At 39.8% G+C, this 21341-nt stretch overlaps 2 protein-coding genes and 1 long non-coding RNA gene across 3 annotated transcripts; 2 read left to right on the top strand and 1 right to left on the bottom strand.

Annotated features, from left to right (window-relative positions):
* Nucleotides 1-2877: 2877 nt before the first annotated feature.
* nat15 (N-acetyltransferase 15 (GCN5-related, putative)) lies at nt 2878-10661 on the bottom strand. The gene is made up of 7 exons (XM_061712151.1): nt 10482-10661; nt 8422-8534; nt 8054-8183; nt 7259-7355; nt 5956-6190; nt 4822-4992; nt 2878-4743 (listed from the first exon to the last, which is right to left on the bottom strand). The coding sequence occupies exons 2-6, from the start codon at nt 8526-8528 to the stop codon at nt 4836-4838; spliced, it is 726 nt and encodes a 241-aa protein (XP_061568135.1). The 5' UTR covers nt 8529-8534; nt 10482-10661; the 3' UTR covers nt 2878-4743; nt 4822-4835.
* LOC133422222 (uncharacterized) lies at nt 10248-11662 on the top strand. The gene is made up of 3 exons (XR_009770728.1): nt 10248-10316; nt 11370-11407; nt 11612-11662. It is a non-coding gene; the product is annotated as an uncharacterized LOC133422222 (long non-coding RNA).
* A 1253-nt stretch (nt 11663-12915) lies between these two features.
* Nucleotides 12916-21302, top strand: dnase1 (deoxyribonuclease I). Its single transcript, XM_061712142.1, has 9 exons — nt 12916-12982; nt 14773-14931; nt 15710-15798; nt 16505-16585; nt 18643-18758; nt 18977-19089; nt 19170-19324; nt 20480-20573; nt 21119-21302. The coding sequence occupies exons 2-9, from the start codon at nt 14794-14796 to the stop codon at nt 21167-21169; spliced, it is 837 nt and encodes a 278-aa protein (XP_061568126.1). The 5' UTR covers nt 12916-12982; nt 14773-14793; the 3' UTR covers nt 21170-21302.
* The last annotated feature ends 39 nt before the right edge of the window (nt 21303-21341 follow it).

Here is a 21341-nt window from a genome sequence, read left to right as displayed (position 1 = left end):
ACTTTTATTGTCATTATACACGGGTACAGTGAGATTAAAAGCAGCATCACCTCTCCAGTGCAAGACAGTGCAAACAGATAAGAAATATAAGAAATATAAACAGTAATCGCACATGAAGGCATCCACATTTTGTTCAGGGCGATTATGGCTTTGGGGAAAAAGCTGTTTTTCAGTCTGTTAGTTTTTCCTGAGGGCAGCAGGTCAAACAGGTCAGAGCCGGGGTGGGAGCTGTCTTTTATGATTTTGGTGGCTCTGCTGAGGCAGCAAATAAGTAATAGACAAATGACAGCTCTTATTAACATATACAATTTTTAAAAAGTGAAAGGTGCAGCAGTATGAGGTAGATGTGATTATTGGAAGGTGCAACGTCACAGCATATGATTGTGTTATTATTATTATTGTTATTATTGCACGGTGATTGATTACTCTGAGACTCTATGAGTGATGAGAGTTCATCAGAGCAACATTGTGTGGTGTGATATTTCTATCAACCTACCGACCTCAGGCAGGCCACTTCCAGCAGCGGTTCCCTCTTCTTCCCCAGTCATGCCTGTGTAATGCAGAATGTCCTATAATTATGGTGTAATTGTGGCCAACACGGCTCAGGGGCCTTCTATGAGGCAGGCTCTTTATTAATCACTCCGTGATATTTGCTCTTCTTGCATTCTTATTCCATATTATTACAATGAACATTGTTTGCTTTTGTGTGTCATTAGCAGATATCTCCAGAATTTGAATTTGTTTTGCGTTTGTTGGTCTCCTGAGGAGACCTTTGTTGACAATGATTTGAAGGCAGCCCATTACAACAAAAATCTGTAATACTGATTTATGTGACAACCATCCACGTTCCCACTGTGATGACCCGTCCTGCAGACCCACAGGATGAGCCCGGAGATGCTGACGCGGCCTCTGGACGAGGTTTCTGGCTTCCTTTCTGCACAGGACAGTGGTGTTTCTGAATGTCTGTTTTGTCAGTGCTTGATGAAGGTTTCTCAGTGATTCTTGGCCCATGTGGTTAAATCAGAGATAAATGATGACTCCTGATGCCTTTCTGTTCAAAGACTCGGCCTGTCACTTCACTTTGCTCCTTGAGTTATTCATTTTCTCATTAAATCGATTAGATATAAATAATCGTATGCATTATGAACATTAAGTCTAAATGTTAGGAGTTTATCCGTGTTAAGTTTTTGAGGGACATCCCTGTTTAGACATGAGTCCATCATCTCAAGAGGAGCCATCCTGCCTCCGGAGCAGCAGCCGTGGCAAACTTTAAACAAAAACACCTGCTGCACTGAATGGGAATTGAGCGAAAAGAAGCATAAAAATGCAAAATACCCCAAATTTCACAACTGAACCCACCAGCATGACGATCTAATCTAATCTGTGAGAAGGTCCAAACCAACCGAGCTGGGCTCCTTCACATGGGAGAAGTACTGAAGTACTTACAGGACTGTCTCAGAAATGTGAATATTGTGATAAAGTTCTTTATTTTCTGTAATGCAATTAAAAAAACAAAAATGTCATACATTCTGGATTCATTACAAATCAATGAAATATTGCAAGCCTTTTATTATTTTAATATTGATGATTATGGTTTACAGTTACAGATTCCTAGAATATTCAAATTTTTTCAGATAGGATATTTGAGTTTTCTTAAGCTGTAAGCCATGATCAGCAATATTAAAAGGCTTGCAATATTTCAGTTGATTTGTAATGAATCCAGAATGTATGACATTTTTGTTTTTGTAATTGCATTACAGAAAATCACAATATTCTAATTTTCTGAGACAGTCCTGTAGTTTTACTTCTACTACGACTGTTTTGTTTATCGCTGTGTTTAGTAGATTACTTTCTCTCTCTCTTCATTCAGTTAGCTGGGTTTGTTTGTTTGGAGATACAAGTGGCAGAAACCCTTTACTGGAAAGCCTGTTACTCTTTTACATTAAACTGCGTCTCACTCAGCTGCAGACGGTTTGGAAGTTTTTATTATTGAGAAATGGACAGAGTGTGGCGAAATGAAGAGGATGTGAAACTATAAAAAGTCAAATTTCCTGTCATGCTATAATGCTCCCATCTTTTGCTTTTTTTTTTAGATATGAACATGACGATCCAGGAGATCATGGTGCTGGGATGGAGAGAAGCCAGCGCAAAATTATTTAGTTAGTCATTTTGTCTTTTTTATTTTGCATCTGCTAAAATTTCAGTTGTGGTAAACTACCGGCGCGGCAGGATCCCGATGCTGTGGCTGCTACCTCTCTATGGCAGTAGGTAAGCTGGAAGGACACAATTAAACCCTTACAGGACTGTCTCAGAAAATTAGAATATTGTGATTTTCTGTAATGCAATTACAAAAACAAAAATGTCATACAGTCTGGATTCATTACAAATCAACTGAAATATTGCAAGCCTTTTATTATTTTAATATTGCTGATCATGGCTTACAGCTTAAGAAAACTCAAATATCCTATCTCAAAAAATTAGAATATTCTGGGAATCTTAATCTCAAACTGTAAACCATAATCAGCAATATTAAAATAATAAAAGGCTTGCAATATTTCAGTTGATTTGTAATGAATCCAGAATGTATGACATTTTTGTTTTTTTAATTGCATTACAGAAAATAAAGAACTTTATCACAATATTCTAATTTTCTGAGACAGTCCTGTATAATTGATTTTTTCTTTTGTTTTTGGCATGGCATTTCATTGAGTTTTACAAATCAGGCCATTCATTCATTCATTCATTCATTCATTCATTCATTCATTCATTCATTCATTCAGAAAGACAGACAGACAGACAGACAGACAGACAGACAGACAGACAGACAGACAGACAGACAGACAGACAGACAGACAGACAGACAACTGAAACCCAGGCTTCGTTTTGAGCATCGTTTTAATCAGTTTCTCTCAAGTCCTAACAAATTTACAGAAATGCAACACTGAGCCACAGACAGTACAAATCATGGCATGTTGGGAATGAAAAACCAAAGAGAAGGTACAAGTTCAGATAACAATTACAAATAAAATATCAGAAGAATCTAAAAGGGTCTGAGAGCAGGGGGCAGTCAGACGCTCGGTCTTTACAACCAGTTAAATTAAACTCATTTATTGCATATACAATGTCAGAAAAAGCACTTCTATGTCACCTCCACTGGGCAGGTCAAGTAATAAATGTTCACCCTCAACGATTCACGCGCGGTGGTCACACACAGCTCTCCTCAGCTCGGTCCTGTAGAAAAGCTATGCGTTGCTCCCTGACTGGTACATCAGATTAGGTGTAAAATGATCCTGAACGCCAACAAAACACAATAAAACCTACAAACTAAAACGTTGCTTTCTCACAGCGTTACTCCCGGCGTCCTTTCGTCCAATATTTGGCACTTAAAAGGTGCTAAATTCAGACCCCGTGTGAATATATGGACACACTCGCACGCGTGCGTGCATGCGTGCAGGCACGCGAGGTGCGCCATGTTGGTGTCGGGGAACGTTCCTGCTCGTCTCCTCTGTGGACGGCCGCTAAAGTCTCACCAGGGACCCGTTTACGCGTCCACACGAGTCCCTCTCGCATCAACTCCATGGGGAAAGGCAATTAAAAAACAGGACAGCAGCCACTTCTTTTTAAAAACCTCTAAAATAAAGACTCCTGTGGTCTTGAATGGGTTTCACGTGGGGAACTTAGAAAACCGCCAGGCTCCTCTTGTTTGGTGTTAGGTCCATGGAGCAGCGCTGTGGTCGTTTCCCTCAGCAAGTAATAAAGGATTATTCCACTCAAACTCAGGTCTAAGATCCGAGCACGGCGTAAGGTTATAAGTTAACATTATTGTACTAAGTAACTGCTAAAATAACTCTTAAAATTATTGCACACGCTGCCAGTAGTGAGAAGTGTTAAATGGGGAAAATTCCAGTTTCTTATTGGTCATGGGATTTACTTCAACCTTCTAATAAATAAACGTGTCACAGGCTCGTTCAATCGCATCTGCTCTTGAGTGACCGTCCTACAGTGTGCAACCGACTCTTGATTCTCTCTATGCTAAAAAAGGGGACGAGTATGGACTACCCTCCAGCTAGGACTACGAACAGCACACACACGTGGAAATAAATGTATATATTAGCTTGGAATATATAACATACAAATAGAATACATAGTCTGTGACGGTGGGTGAGAGGGAGGGACAGGAATCCGGTTTAGTCCTCGTACTGTTGCTGATGCGTGCGTTTACTGTCACGCTAAAACTACAATCTGTGCTTCGCTTTTGTGTCTGTGGGTCAACGTGTGGGAACCGGGTTCCCCGGCGGTCCGTGCGTCTGTCCGTCCGTCCGTCTTTAAAACAAGTCTGACGAGACTGGGCTGTGGCGCCGCCGGGTCCCGGCTGCAGGTGGCGTACGTACGTACGTACGAGATAGTGTTTTATACAAATGTGGGCGGGTGTCGGGGATGGAGAGCTAGAAAAATCAGATGGTTTTTCTTAAATCACTGTCTACAAATATAAATACTACATTGCAGTTTTGCCTGCGCTGCGGTGCAACAACCCTGTATATATCAACGTGCACAGATCTCGAGCTACAAACCCAAAGTCTGCGCCGATGGTGCACGATGTGTGTATTGTATAAAGAAAGATTGTGGTGTATGAACAGTGAGGCGCAGGTGGAACCTGGATCCGTTGTTGCACGCAGGATGAGGGGAGGGGGGTGAGTGCTCGCGTACATGGGAAGACTGGCAAGGATCCTAAAACTGAGCCTCCTGTAAGAACAAAAGGTGAATCAGAACAACTTGAGACATGCAACCTGCAGAGGGAGACGGAGAGAAAGATGAACTCACTTCAGCACGGCGCGTCACATGGTTCTGCTGTACTGTATCCCCGTCTTGGAGGCGATGTTGGACCAGGGGAGGAAGGAGCGCAGCAGCGACTGGGCCTGGCGGTACAGTCTCTGGGGGAGGGAGCACGGGCTCAGGCTGGCCAGAGCTGAACCAATATGCTGGATATAGTCAGTGGAGCGGGGTTAAGAAGAACACAAACATACTGCTTTGACATTTGATTCATACACTGCAAAAACTTAAAATCTTACCAGGAATATTTGTCTTATTTCTAGTTAAAATGTCTCATTTTTAGTCAAAAAAAAATCTCATTACACTTAAAAACAAGACTCATCACTGGAAAAAACAACACTAGATTTTCATTTAAAATAAGTCGAAAAATCTGCCAGTGGAACAAGATAAAAGATAAATCTTGTCCCACTGGCAGATTTTTCCACTTATTTCAAGTGAAGATTTACTTGAAACGTGTGAAAATTGTCAAATAAGTTATTTTTCTGGTAATGACTCTTGTTTTAAGTGTAATGAGATTTTTTTTTACTAAAAATTAGACATTTTAACTAGAAATAAGACAAAGTTTTTGCAGTGTACAGTATATCCGACTGACTTTTCTTCATATCATAACTTGTTTAATTATTATTAAATAAATAAATAAATAATGTAGATAGTATATGGGTATATGTATATACTGTATGTATTTATATATATATATATATGTATAGATATACAGTATAATATAAATAAATGAATATTTATTAAAAATGGTTATTGGTGCAAACTATGATAACTGTTCATTGTTTGAATTTTTTTTTTAAATTTGTTGATGTTATAAAATGTATGAGTATGTATTGTTTCATTTATATCTAAATGTTAAACGGAATTACTTTTTATTTTTTCTTTATTTTCTATTTTTCCTTTCTTTTTTTATATGCTACCTCTTTAGGTTTGCTTTTAATATTTTGTTGTAATGTACTGTGTATTATATGTGTATTATAATATTGCTGTAGCTAATGGGGATCCAAATAAAAACTATAAAAAAAATAATAATACAACAGCATAGACTGGATTCAGCGAGGCAAGTAAAAGCCACTAAAATACAGTGAACAACTGGCAGCTTTCCCTCCTCACGTGAAAGGATATAATATTGTCCAGGGTGGGTGACCCCCGTTAATGTAGAGCACGTATGTGAATCCATCTTTGAGGACGCCCCGTATGGAGTAGTAGTAGGGCAGGTAGTGGTGCTGCCGGAAGTCCCTGTTCTCATAGAAGTGGATGGCAGTGCTGTTGGTGGTGAGGACGTGCAGGTAGATGGCCTTACAGTGGTCCTGGGCCGTGGTGGAGATGTGCTCCTTCAGACTGTCCAGCAGCAGGGAGCCTGCAGGGTGGACAGGAGAAACGGAGAGAAGAAGAAAGAAAACTTGGACACATGGTGTGCGAGATAACCTTGTGAAATGTTTCCTCATTTCACCATTATTCATTAAATCCAAAATAATACAATTGTTAGATATTGCAGAGTTAAGGACTGCACAAATAATATACAAAGCCAGAAATAACTCTTTACCCAGACAAATACAGCAAATATTTCAGGAAAGATAGGGAGATACGAATTAAGGGAACCAATTAATTTTAAATCACAGTCATGTAGAACTACAAGGAAAAAATGTTGCATTTCAAACAGTGGAGTGAGGCTATGGATCAGTCTGAGTAAGGAGCTGAAACAATGAAACCATCTACAGGTTCAAAAGCAAATACAAAGAAATGATTTTTGCCAAGTACAGGGAAGAGGAGACATGAGGTAGTGATTGTGTGGGGATTCAGCAAAATGTATGTATATTAAATGGTATATAGAATAATTATTCTATTGTTTATGATAAGATGTGTATATAGATGTATATATATATATATCTATATATATATGTTGTATATGTATAATTGCTCTGGTAATAACAGGTATACATGTTTTTTCTTTTCTTTTTTTTAAAGTAAAGCTTGCTGTTTTATTTCTTCTTATTTTTATTTTCAAGCAAAAATTGAAATAGAAATAAGGGGTAGGACCCATACGTTTTGTACTTCTTCCTACTCCTTTTTGGGCATGAATGTTTATTTCCCTTAGATTTTGTTTAAGGATTGTTTATTTATATTCTTTTTTGTTTTGTGAAATCGTTTTTTTTTTGTTTTTTCTGTTTTTGTATGCTCGAAATAAAGATTTCAATTCAATTTCTCAGCATCAACAGAAAAAAAAAGGAGCGAGGAGAGACACTAAAATATAGGAGATTCATGGCTGATGGGACGGCTGTGCAGAACCCCTCACTGCCCCGCTATGGTCAACGTTTTGACGGCTAGTAGAAACAAAGTGCTACAAACTATATATGGTGTGTGTGTGTGTGTGTGTGTGTGTGTGTGTGTGTGTGTGTGTGTGTGTGTGTGTGTCTGGGGTCAGTACCTATGCCATGTTTCCTGAAATCTTTGACCACTCCCAGGCTCAGGATGTAAGCTACCTGTGTGTCCACAGGAAAACTGGAGGCCAGGATGTCTCCATCCTGACAAACACAGTAAATCAACATGATTCATTCAGTCACCATAAATTGGATTATTCTGACATTTTCAGACATGATATCTTAGCTTTATAATTTAGTCAGTCTCAAGATGTTTTAAATTCTCTCTCTGGGCCTTCTTTTTTACATTTTCTTCATCTTTGTTTAAGCAAATGTCTAAATTCAAATCCTGTCCTAAAAGGGAAATGACTGTATAAACAGCTTTAAACAAACAAACAAAGCTGCAGCCCAGAGTGAGGGCAGCAGATCTCAGTAAAGTAAAACTAATTTGATTCCAGGTTTTCCAGGTTAACGTTACCCATCCTCAGTTACAATTTTATATGGATAGATAAATCTCTAAATTCGGGACAACACGAAGCCCATTTTACTGAGAAGAGAGATCTCTGCATTTTTTGTTCTTTTCCTGCCCTGCTGTCCTTGCAATCCTTCTTCAATCAGTTTTCCCTCATCCCATATGTGTATCCCCCCCGCCACCCCCCCCCCCCCCCCCCATTCAGATCTCTACAGGAGATCCTTTGTGCCAACAGGTGTAATTGGGATTACTATGCAAGTGATCCAAATATGGCATTTCCATCTGGAGGTTGACATGAACACACTTCCTGACACTCCAGAGAGATCTGGGTCAGGGTGGTCTTTTGAGCCTTGTGTTTTTGTGAGAGAGACAGCAGAACCGAACATCGTACCTCTTTATGTACTTTGGTACGGCTTTTGATCTCAGCCACAATCATTCCCACGATGCCTCCTCTGAAGGTGGCAGCGAGGGAGAAGAACTTTTTGTTGGAGGTGATATCTTGATACCATGAGTCTGGGTACCTGGAGTCAAACGTTAGAAAGGATAGTACTTGTAGTTCCAACATTATTCAGACAAAAAAAGTACAGAGTTAAAAACTTCCTGACTAACAGATGATATACAAACTCTGTATCTAATTCCTGCTCAAGTCTGGGGACAGTACTTACTTACCCCCATTAAATCTTACCAAGAAAATGACAAGTGTTATAAAAAACATAAATAAAAATAGCCAAAGATATCAAAGAGTGTGTAATATCTTACTCAATTGGGAACCAATCACTACAGAGCTGCTTGACACTCTCTATGTCATTGTGGCAAAGAAAACGGAGCTGGACTTCAGTGAGAGCTGTGGGCACCACGTCACTCATTCACAACTGCAACACAGAGAACGGTCAGTTTGCAAACATCACACTCAATACTACGTTAAAAAAAAATCTGTGTTTAAATCAAAAAACACTGTGTGGATTATAACACAATCTTGACATGTTTTGCAGTCACAAAGTATGTTATTTAACTATCAGTTCAGACGAGTTATTTGACATCCTGGATCTCATTTTGAAGATATCAGGAAAAAAAGCACAGGTGGATCTGTGCCTGTATGTTTAAATGGTTTTTCAACTGTGTCTGTATGTTTACATGGTTTTTCAACTGTGTCTGTATGTTTACATGGTTTTTCAACTGTGTCTGTGTGTTTAAATGGTTTTTCAACTGTGTCTGTATGTTTAAATGGTTTTTCAACTTATCTCAAACACTTAAAATGACAATTAAATTCAGTTTTTGGCAGTTTAATATGCACACAGGGAGCAGAAAGCTGCAGCAAATGCTCAGAGACTAAGACAACTTCCCTTTACTTTCCCAGTATAGATATCAGGCTAAACTTAAAAAGCTACATTGATAAATACTATAACCACGTATAAAGACTCTTTGTAGACTTGAATAACAGCTTCAACAATTAATTTCCCTTCAGGAATAAATAAAGTACCTTTTAATTGCATCGAATCAGGAAATAATGGAGAGATCATAAGTGTTTCTATAATGTAACAATTTAAAATGGACAGGAAATACAGAGCATGTGATGCATCCAGACGGCTTCAGTTTTGTCTTGCGTTGGGGGGAAGAAATGAAAGTTTGATTGTAAAAGCCAAAGATGAAGAAGACAATGCTCGCCTTCATCAGAAAAGGGTGCAAACCAGCGACCGTGGTGTTATGGAGGAAGCTCGGAGCCTGGCAGCCCTCTTGGTGAACACGATCCATCAGCACAGACTACCTGTGCTCGGCTGGCCTGTCTACACCCCCAGTTTAAGACATTTACACAGTACTGGAGTTGTAAAAAAAAATAAAAAATCAGGGGGGATGGTGGATTTTATCATATAGGGACAGATAATTTGTGCTGATTACAAATAATATAATATATTACAAATAATAGCACTGACCAAAACACCTGCAGAAATACTGCAGGAATGACATAGCAGCAGTTAAATGCAGCCTTCTGTAAGCTTTAAATATCCACTGGGCTTACATCAAATACATCAAAACACAACAATAAAAAACACTTTTCTGAACTTATCAATATGACTCTGTCCTTCACAGGATAAGTAAAATGGATCACTGCAAAAACTCAAAATCCTAACAAGAATATTTGTCTTATTTCTAGTTAAAATGTCTCATTTTAGTAAAATAAATCTCATTACACTTAAAACAAGAGTCATCACTGGAAAAAAACAACAATTTTCACCTGTTTCAAGTAGATTTTCACTTGAAATAAGTAGAAAAATCTGCCAGGGGAACAAGATTTTTTTGCTTGTAATGACAAGATAAATCTTGTCCCACTGGTAGATTTTTCTACTTATTTCAAGTGAAAATTTACATGAAACAGGTGGAAATTGTCACATTTTTCTGGTGTTATTTTTCTGGTGATGACTCTAAATGTTGAAATAGCAGTAAAACCACATTCATTGATGAAATGACAAGGGATGGAAAGGGAGGATGGCAGTTTTACAGGGGGATGATTTTGAGCGTTTTTATTTCAGGGGAGATGCCATCCCCCCTCATCCCCCCTCAACTCCAGTACTGCATTTACTCCCGCAGGTTGACAGGAATGTCATCCCCACCTCTGCTACTGAAGGAAACACCTGTTTTATCTACCTGACTTACAGGTAAGACTACCACGAAATCATGACACCAAGATCATCTTACTAGAACAGGAGAACCCCCAGTAAGGACACCATTTCTGCTCAGTTTGAACCAGCATTAGTTTAAACTGAGCAGACAAGTCCCCCTGAGCTAACGGTGGCTAACGCGTTGCTGCTAAACTAACTTGCCTTGTTTCAGTGATCGGACCGGAGGAAAGTCGAAAAGAATCTCGTTCCTTTGGGTATCAAACGATACTTCCACTATTCCGGACCGGGCATGACACGCAGCGTGGATTTAGAGCCCCTCTAAGCGCGTGTCATTGTTGAGCCAGAGGAACTCAGCTGCTTGACAACAACTCGGTGTTTACTTCCGGGTTGGAGCCGACACACGATGACGTCACTCGGGGAACTTCTTCTTCTCTTGCTCATTAGATGTTTGGCAGGAAACGTTGTGCGGTTTTACCGCCCCCCGTTGGTCTGATGTGTTAACTTATGTCCCTTATGTCATTTCATCAATGAATGTGGTTTTAATGCTATTTCAACATTTAGAGTCATCACCAGAAAAATAACACCAGAAAAATAACTTATTTGACAATTTGCACTTGTTTCAAGTAAATTTTCACTTGAAATAAGTAGAAAAATCTGCCAGTGGAACAAGATTTTTTTGCTTGTAATAAGCACACACACAGTCAGACACAAGCACACTTCAGTTCACACAAGTTACACACACAGACACACACGCAGACACACGCATCTATATAAATATGGGTGTGGATATTGCTTTTTTTTTATTGCATCTTTGTACATTGTGATTTCTGCTCCAGGTTGCACAGACTGACCCCCTTATCTGCAAACATCTGGACATATCTTAAACCTCTTTCATCTCATTCATCCTGCTTCTTGGTCATTTTGAGTTGCATACTTTCTATATTTCATGTTTTTTTATATCTTTCTGTAATTTCCCACATGGGATTCTGTTCTATTCTATCATTCATCAAATCAAACTAATGTTCATTTTTATTATCATTTGTGAAATATTTAATTTGCTGATTCTTTTTGTTCCTCTCACCTTATCAGAGTCACAAGATGGTGTGTGTGACCCTCCATTGCTGACGGTATAAAGCTATGGACAAAACAAACTTTATTAAATCATTTGTGTAATATTATATGTTGGAGCTATTTGTCACTTTTGCATTATTTAATCATTCATTATTTAGTTCGTTTTTGTGGTTTAGTTTTGGGAACACACCTTTAGTTTGTTTATGATATTTAGTATTGATTAAGTTTTTTTGGTACTTAACCATGCTTTTATTTTGAAGGTACTGGGTAGCTGGAGTGCACCGAGTGAGTTTACAGATATGGATTTGGCAGACACAGGTGAGGCACCTGGGAGGGCAGATGGTTTTTTACCAGGGCAAGAGAGGCGGCAAAGAGCCATGGGGCTTTGTTTGATTGTTTGCCAGTGAAATAAAACCTCAAGAAACTTTATTTTTTGCCTGTTTATCCTGCGTAATTTCACTCCCTAGGTGTCTCAGTGGCCGTTTGATTTGATTCAGTTTATTATAGTTTGATACTTTTGAGTTTTTTAATAATTCACCTGGAGGACAAATAGCCACTACATTATATTTAACGGGAAGACTGTTGCATTTGGCCTGAAAAATCCTGATACTTCATTTGTTCTTTTTGTATATTCTATTCTGTTAAAAGGTGGGCAAGATAAGCTTTATGCTTCAAGCCCAGATCTTTTCGGTCAAAATAATCACAATGTTGACCAGGAATAAACCTGTGTTATCTTGTTTGTTGATTTTCATGTTTGTGATTGACCGAAATAAATATTAACTAACTAACTAACTAACTAAAAACATCAACGTTAGTGCAGTGCTTTCATCACTTGACCCTATGACCCCTCTTATCACCTGAGCACCTGTTGCTCTCCCATCACTTCATCCAGCAGTAAAAATATCCCGAGCTTATCATCAGGACACAAGTGAAAAATAAGCTTTCATAACAATATATTAACAAAATAGGTCATCCTGTTGAATTTTACGTGCACATCTTTTCTTAATTGTCTTTTTGTTGCCTTTCCTCTCAGAAACTTTTCTCTATTCTTTATTTCCTGGGACGGCAGCCTGTATATTGGTGTTAAATGCTCGGCTCCACGCCTCCCTGCAGTCTTGCAGTGGAGATTTAAAAACTCTGGACTCCAAATAACGGTATTTGGTTGGACTCCAAACAAAGGTTCTTGCTGGTACCGGGACCCAATGTGGAGCACGTGACCTATGCAACTAATTTCATGTCTTAATAATCCATATTTAATCTTTTCAGTTTCCCGCAAATTAACTAAAACCATGTTCTGAACTAATTTAAAGGATTTATTTAAGCAAATGATGCAAGGTGCAAATGAAAAATAACACTTTTTTGTCATTATTTTCATTTTGTGTAGGATCATAGGTCATTTTACTTTTTAAAAGTAGTTTCAATGATATGCAATCTGTAGTCAGAGTAGTAAGTTTTTGTTGTTTGCTGCAGGGAAGTTTGATGCACAACCAATCACATACTTGTGGCAGCATGCAGCTGCCACAAGGTAAATAAACCCCTTTAAAGATATGCTATCAGAGACCCAGTGAAGGATTTCCATGACTGATTCAAACCACGCTGCACACGCACAACCTTCTCCCTCACCAAAGCAGGTATGCACCACTGACTTCACCTCGCTGCAACATTTGTCTCGTTATGGTCACTTTAAGGGAAATAAATACTTATTGTCACTGTTACTTTAACAACAACATTTCAGTGCAAACTTCAACAGTACAAGAGCAGTACAAAACTAAAAAAGGATATAAAAAAAACACACAAGTAAAAACAGTGATATCTTCTTGCTGTTTTACTGTTTAAAATACTATATCTGGACTTTATTTCATATAAGCTGGGGTGTTTAAACTGTCACACAGCAGTAATGTTGTATAAAAGCTAAACAATTGTAGCTCCTGCTTGCAATTAACCTGGTCAACAACCTTTGTCCAGAAGTCTCTTCCACAACAGCTGTCACCGTGGTAACAGGATAATATATAATACTACTGGAGTAATCTTTACCTAACTGCTCCAACATGAGTATTGTGTCTAAAGCAACACATTAAATGAAATGTTGCAGACTTGTATTCATAAAAACTGCCAGGATTATACCTCCCCTGTTTACAGCATCACGGGTCAGTGTGAGCAGAAGTCCGGCTCTTATTCCCAACCGCAGGCTGAGATGAGGACAGGCTGGTCGGGTCCTGAGCTGGGGCTGGTGAAACACTTGCATTCCCCCCTAGGTTGGATATGTACAGGACTGTCTCAGAAAATTAGAATATTGTGATAAAGTTCTTTATTTTCTGTAATGCAATTACAAAAACAAAGATGTCATACATTCTGGATTCATTACAAATCAACTGAAATATTACAAGCCTTTTATTATTTTAATATTGCTGATTATGGCTTACAGTTTAAGATTACGATTCCCAGAATATTCTAATTTTTTGAGATAGGATATTTGAGTTTTCTTAAGCTGTAAGCCATGATCAGCAATATTAAAGTAATAAAAGGCTTGCAATATTTCAGTTGATTTGTAATGAATCCAGAATGTATTACATTTTTGTTTTTGTAATTGTATTACAGAAAATCACAATATTCTAATTTTCTGAGACAGTCCTGAATATGTTGAAGTTGTGTATTTACAGTAAAGACACAAAATAAGTGAGTAATTTTTTTTTTAATTTCACCTTTATTTAACCAGATAAAAAGACCCATTGAGGTCAAGACCTCTTTTACAACGGTGACCTGGCCAAGGAAGGCAGCAGCACATGTCCACAAATACACAAATAACAGTAATCACAAAATAAACATTAAAATGAGAGTGCAAACTGTTTTCACAAATAAAGTGCAGTAGCGGTGACTTCAGTAACATATAAAAAACAACAACTTCAGTAATAATTTAAAATTTAAAACACGGGCACATGTAGTTTAAAAACACAGGCACTGCCGAAAGGATTCCTGCTGTCGGTCTTTTAGAAAAGAGCGAAAGGCTTCAAGTGAGATAAATTCGGGCGTTTTCAGTTCAAATTGGAGGATATTCCAAGCAGAGGGTGCAGAGAAACTAAAAGCTTTTTTCCCCAAGTTGGTCCGAACACGAGGAACAGCCAGGTGCAAAATATCATTCGATCTTAAAGCATAATGGCTTTTAGTTCTCTGAAGAAATAAGCATAAATAACCAGGAACCAAGCCAAGAAGAGCCTTATAAATCAGAGTCATCCGGTGTGTAAATCGTCTAACATTCAGAGAAGGCAAGCCAGCTTTAGCGTACAATTCACAGTGGCGAGTGAGATGGCTAAAGCTTTAAATCTCCTCGTACGTGTCTGCAGGCTTCATCAAAGCTGGTGGTGATGAATCATCAGGAACTGTCCATATTATACATGATGAATACTACAATTTGTGTGTCTAGATTCGACGTCTTTGAGCCAGGATGCGTGTGGTGTGCGCTCTGGGGCTGCTCGTGGGCTGGTTGCACCTGTCCACCTGTCTGCTCCTGGGAGCCTTCAACATCAAGTCTTTCGGGGATAAAAAAGCCTCCAACAAAACTCTGATGGACATCATCAGCACGGTCTGGACGTCACTGTTCCTCTGCTCTCTCTTTTATTCTGACCTTGTTATTTGAAGTAAAATGTAAAGAGACGCTATCATCATTCTGACCCCTCCACCGCTGCCTCTGTCACCTAATTTGGAAATGTAAGGTGTTATTAAATATGTCAGTGCATAAGCAAGATTGAAGTCCTCAACACTTCTGCAAAGATAAAACTTGTAAAATACTGAGAAACACCATTCTTTTCTTATTAAGATGAGTCGAGCTGCCTTTGATATCACTCGGAATATTTTCCTTTATTGCTGTTTTCTACCTTTACAAACATAACCCCCCTTCTTAAAAAATCTGAGCCCCCAGTGTTGTACTGTAGATAGACGACAAATCTGGCTGCTCTAAGCAAAAAGAGAGGGGAAAAAAACTGTTAAAAGACTCGACAAGTTTTGTTTTCCATTGTGTGACCCTTCACAACCAATCACATACATGTTTTGTTGTATTTGCTGCCTTTACACAAGGTATGGTGTGTTTACACCATCACACTTGCTTTACTGGAATTAAAAAAGCCTTTGTTTTAAAGTTAACTTTTGTAAAGTAGTCATTTAAAGCCTGCAAACCGCTAGACCCTTCTTGGAGAGTTACTGTGAGGGGAGAACAAGCAGCACTGGGGGGACGGGTGATGTCCACCATGTTGGCAGAAGCCTGAAAAACCATTGCATTTTTTCTCATGAGTTAAAGTTTCAAGTTAGATTTAATTATACAAATTGTATAAATACACAGATATGTGAATATGTTGTGTTTGCAGATTGTCCACCGGTATGACGTCCTTCTGATCCAGGAAGTCAGAGACGCCGATCTGTCGGCAACCAAAAAACTAATGGAGCACGTCAACAAGTGAGATGAGTTACATAAATCACAATTTAGATAAGTCACGTAAATCACGAGTTAATTCAATTCAATTCAATTTTATCTATATAGCATTGATTACAACAGAAGTTGTCCCTATAGGATCTTTCCAGAGACCCAGAACATAAACCCCCGAGCAATTATTACATAAACAATGGCAGGTAAAAACTCCCCTAGTGGGAGAAAAACCTTAAGCCAAACAGTGGCAAGAAAAACTCCCCTTAAGGAGGGAAGAAACTAAGACAGTGGGATGATCAGAGGGGGGACTGCAGGTCAGCATGCAGCTCCTGAAGCTCTGGCCTGCAAAGCTGTAGAGAAGAAAAAGGGGGGTGGCAGACCAGCACAACAAACTACAAGAACAATGGAGAACAATGATGGTGATGAGATACTTATAATTAATAACTGTGAAAGGAAAGAGAAGGAGGGTGATGGGCACCACTCAAGTATAGGCTTTACTAAACACAAACGTATTAAAGGTGGAGGTGGTGTTAGCCTCCTTAACCCAGATTGGAAGTTGGTTCCAGAGTATACGGTGCCTGATACCAGCGACAACGAGATGAGTTGCATAAATCACAAGTTAGAAGAGTTAAATAAATCGCAACGAGTTAGATGAGTCACATATTTATAGAAGTACAGAACATTTATAACCCACAATCAGATAAATGTATCTTTACCTGCATGTGTTTTCCCCCAGAGGTTCTGTCCAGTTCAAGCACATCGTCAGCGAGCCCATTGGTCGGAGCACCTACAAGGAGAGATATCTATTCCTCTACAGGTAGCTCAACATGCAAAAAATAAAAGTCCTTACAACAGCAACATTAAACATAAATTAAACTGGAAACATACGATGCTACTGTGGGCTCACCACTTGCAGGAGGGGGGCATATGGGTCGGGGCAGAGTAACTTTTCAGAGATCTCTAACTGCCTCTGACGGTGGTCACACATTCTGGGCTACCCCTGGCTCTTTGCATTTATCAAACTTGATATGAGAATGTTTCCATTAAACTGCCCCTGACTGGACGTCAGTAACAGTGCCTTTGAAATGGGTGCTAAGAGTGCTTTCAGACCTGTGGCCCATTTGTTTTGTTCCGATTCAGGGGCTAAATCGATACAGTTGTTTCGTTTTTCGTTTGTGGCATTTGTGTTCACAAGGCAACCGTCTGTAGCGGTTCAAAGCTGTTAACAAATGCCATGAACCAACTGTTCTCTCACTGGTCAGAAATGAACGAGGAAGGAGTTTCCTCTTCCGTACCCCGGGAAAGACAACAATGGTTATGAGTGAGTTGTGTCGGTTGCTGTGTCGATTATGTTCACTCCAAACGAACTCCAAACAGGTCTCGAATAGAATCGAGCCGAGACCACCTCTCCTAGGAGATCTGGGCTCGCTTGTTTTGTCCCGCATCCGAGTGTGATTGCTGTGTTCACATATACCAAACAAACCGATCTTTAGGGGGAATCGCTCCCTATTACAGAACAACTGCTCCAAACGGGACAGGGGTGAAAGCACCCTAAGGTTCCCTTTCTCAGAAGTGATGGCTGGAGGGTCGTTCCTCTCTAGTAAGGTCAGAGCAGGGGTGCCGGAGAGCAGGATCCCGTTGGTAGTCCAACCCGTGATTCAAGACTCTGTCCTGGCTGCAGATCACTAACCCACCTCTTCAGTCAGGGTAAAGCCTGGACGGGGCATGAACGTTTGCCCAGCTGGACAACGTGTAATTTCTGGACTTGGAGAAGGTATTCAGCCTCCTCTAGGTGTTCTGTTGGGGAGGTTCTGGAGGATGGGATACTGGGACTACACAAACCAAGCAAGAGTATGGTCCACCAGTAGTAGCCTAAATCAGGTTCTTGCTGGGTGGCGGCTGCAGGGATTGTGTTTGTACCTTCAATGGACAGAGTTCCTCAGTGGAGTCAAGGGGTAGAAGGGGTCCAGTTTGACCAGGGGACCTAAGGATTTTGGTTGGTGATGCCAACATATCATCTTCCAGCTTTTAGTGAAATGGTTCCCAACTGAGTGTGAAGCTCTGGAGTTCTCAGCAGGAAACGGGTGAGATGGAAACTGATGGGCGGATGGGTAAAGCCTGGCAAGAGTGCATACTCTGCCCCAGCCGGTGATAGGGAAGAGGAAGCTGAGCAAAAAGGCAGGGCTCTCTGTTCATGGGTCCGTCTGTATTCCCACCCTCATGGCCTTGACCTGAGTGGTGATCGAAAAAACAAGCCTGCAGATGCAAATGATGCCACAGTTTGCATGTTCTCCCCGTGCTTGAATGGTTTTTGTGGTGGCAAAAATTGTTGTTCGTTCAATAAAGTGTTCAAAAAAGAATGTCTTGACACGTCAGCTGCCTTTCTGGAGTTTTAATAAAAGAGAGCATTCATGAATGTAGTCACACAGTACAACTGATTACAAAAAGCAGTCAGTGCGTGAGTGAGCTGAAGATGTTTTGAGACATCCTGTCTTATATTTCAGCCAGGCTGGGAACAAAAGACAAAACATATATATATCACCCTGACAACCATGGCAGGCACTGTGTCAAAAGGAGCTTGACCTCGGCCCTCGGCAGCATAGGAATGTTCACAACAAAACAGGATTGTGAAAGCATACAAGACCAAAATTTCCCTTTACAGTTTCCTCCGGTTACTCCGGCTTCCTCCCACAGTCCACAAACATGCCTACTAGGTTCATTTATGAATGAGCTGGGATAGGCTCCAGCAGACCCCTGTGACCCTGCAAAGGATAAAATGGGTATAGAAAATGGGTGGATTTCATAAAACCTTAGAAGTGAGCTCAGTGTGTACTTTCTTGTACCAACGTGACCAACACCCATCCTTCTCTCCAGGGAGGACCATGTGTCTGTGGCTAAAAACTACACCTACGACGATGGCTGCGAGTCCTGTGGGACGGACACCTTCAGTAGGGAGCCGTTTGTCGTCATGTTCTCCTCCAAAACTACCGGTACGGTTCGGACAAGTCATACTAGGGTTTTGCTCTGAAAGGATTGTGATTTAATACCCGATTGTGTGTGTTGGCGGCTGCTGCTCTTCTGCTAAACTGCAGACTTCACACAAACACCAGTGGGTCCGTTCGGCTGGGCCCACGAGGCCCCAGTTCTTCCTGTCGTGTCCACAACCCCCTGAGTTTCTTTTCTTTGAGCGCCTCCTCCTGTTTTGCAGCTTTGAAGAGCTTCGTTTTGATCCCCCAGCACACTTCTCCGGACTACGCCGTGCAGGAGATAGATGCTCTGCATGACGTGGTGACCGATGTCCGCGCTCGCTGGAACACCAATGTGAACAAACACAAGTGAAAATATCTCCCAGAACTGCGTTTGCAACCCCAGCTGAAGCGCTGCCCCGTGTCTCTCCTCAGGACATCGTGCTGCTGGGCGACTTCAACGCCGGGTGTACTTACGTCCTGAAGTCTGAGTGGGAGCAGATCCGCCTGTTCACCGACAAGAGTTTCCACTGGCTGATCCCGGGCGACGCCGACACCACCGTGTCTCACACCGACTGCCCCTATGACAGGTGGGGGAGACGCAGGCAGCGGCGCACAGTTTCATTCATTCATTCATTCGTTCATTCATTCATTCATTCATTCATTCATTCATTCATTCATTCATTCATTCATTCATTCATTCATTCATTCATCCATCCATTCATTCATTCATTCATTTCATTTTCATTTTATTCTTTATTTCGTTCAAAAATAAAACAAACAATTCAATACAATACAAACACAAATGTTCCTAAATTGTGAATGAAAAGGGAGCAGAGACAAGAAGAATCTTATCTAATCTGCCCCTTTTTCCCAATAAATAAATGTACAAATAACATAAATTAAAAATTTTAAAAACAACTAAGTAAATAAAAAACTAAAATTAAATAAAATTACCGCCGGCGATGGGTATGTCAATCAAACTTAACTAACATATTTCATTATATTTACTTAACATACAGGCTTTAATTGTTCTTTTGAATGTAATGTTTGATTTGGATTTTTTGTTTTCTTGATTCAGATTGTTCCATAAACTGATTCCTTTCACTGAAACAAAACGTTCCATCAATTTAGTCCTGAATCTTGTTTTTTTTAAAGATTTCTGTTCCTTTTAAGTTATACTTACTTTCTCTTTTTTCAAATCTTTTCTGAATATTGATTGGTAAAGTTTTTTTATGAGCTTTAAACATAATTTGCAGAATACTATAGTCTACTAATTCATGAAATTTCCACTATTGTAATTGTTCCTATTCCTTATGGGATCCATCATATATGATACAAATGTAACCTGCATTCATGGCTGGTCATGGATCATCAAAGAAGTGACTGGGAAATTACATTTTTGAGTTTAGGATATTGTAGGAGGCTAATTTAATTATGCCTTGATCTTTGTTTATTGTTTGTGTTGTATTTATTTATTTTTTGTTATTATTTTGTCCTTTCTTTCTTTTCTTAATTTTTATATTTTCTATGGCATATGATATATTGTGAGGAAGGGACAGGACCTCCTGTTCCCTCTCCAACACATTATTCTGCTGTTCTTTATTTCTGGATGAGACTGTTAAATTGTTGTTTTTTTTTATATATATATATATATATATATTTTGACACTTTTAATTTAATGGTGATTTGTTGTTCGAGATAAAGCCAACAATAAACTCTCATGCATCTTCCTGTGTTTGCAGGATCGTAGTGACGCCTGAGGTGATGAAGAGTGTGGTGCACGGCAGCGCAGAGGTTTATGATTACATGGTGGACCTGAATCTCAGCCTCAGTCTGGTAAAACCTGTCATTTTAGTTCTAGTACATAGTTCACCTATGAGATAAAGAGCATTCCATCACCTACGAATCACACCTGCACGTGTTTCCTGTTGCTTTCCTGGAGGCAGCCCGGAGAAATGCTGAAAACAAATTTGTGATGTAGAAACTCTGGGTTAGGACCCAAATGCAGGAGTTCCAAAAAAAGCTGATTTATTAAGCAAAAACAAACCAAAAGCGCTGCAGAGCAGGGTTAACAAAAATACAAGAGTGTACCTGAAACCTGACAGGATACATGGAGGGAGGAAACAGTACGGACCAGCAGGGAGCAAAGGAAAGACAAGAAAAGACAAGAGAAGGGTTGACGAGACAATCAGGGCAGATGGAACCAGGGAAGTCAAGACAGAACTGAAACACAGACACGGGTTTCAAAATAAAACAGGAACTAAATAACCAAACCGTGACAACTGAACTATATTTTGAAGTTTTCTAGGCCTCGATGAGTACATTTTTTTTTTTTTTTCGAAGCAATCTCTGGTATTAAACCTGCTTGTTTTGTCTCCCAGGCGCTGGCGGTCAGCGACCATTTCCCCGTGGAGGTGAGGCTCACTACTTAACCTTTCCCTGCCTGGTGAAGATCTCTCTCAAGGACGGCTTAATTCTATAATAATCTAGGGATAAATGAAATACGAATAATAAAGACGCTACACATAATGAAATGAAAAAGCGGGTGTTCATTTGTTTTGAACTAGAAGTCAGTAAGGGTAAGTTCAAACTAGACGCACGTGA

The sequence above is a fragment of the Cololabis saira genome, chromosome 21 (assembly GCF_033807715.1).
Source record: "Cololabis saira isolate AMF1-May2022 chromosome 21, fColSai1.1, whole genome shotgun sequence".
Classification (NCBI taxonomy): Eukaryota; Metazoa; Chordata; class Actinopteri; order Beloniformes; family Belonidae; genus Cololabis; species Cololabis saira.
Note: the sequence above shows the minus strand (reverse complement) of the source record. Positions and strands in the feature narration are given on the sequence as shown.

Excerpts from the sequence above, each read along its gene's own strand:
- nat15 (XM_061712151.1), bottom strand. The coding sequence starts at position 8,528 with ATGAGTGACGTGGTGCCCACAGCTCTCACTGAAGTCCAGCTCCGTTTT. Across the intron at positions 6,191-7,258 it reads TTTCAGGAAACATGGCATAG|GCTCCCTGCTGCTGGACAGT; the intron begins GTACTGACCCCA and ends TCCACCCTGCAG. Across the intron at positions 4,993-5,955 it reads CACCCACCCTGGACAATATT|TGACTATATCCAGCATATTG; the intron begins ATATCCTTTCAC and ends ACCCCGCTCCAC.
- dnase1 (XM_061712142.1), top strand. The coding sequence starts at position 14,794 with ATGCGTGTGGTGTGCGCTCTGGGGCTGCTCGTGGGCTGGTTGCACCTG. Across the intron at positions 15,799-16,504 it reads CTAATGGAGCACGTCAACAA|AGGTTCTGTCCAGTTCAAGC; the intron begins GTGAGATGAGTT and ends GTTTTCCCCCAG. Across the intron at positions 19,325-20,479 it reads ACCGACTGCCCCTATGACAG|GATCGTAGTGACGCCTGAGG; the intron begins GTGGGGGAGACG and ends CTGTGTTTGCAG.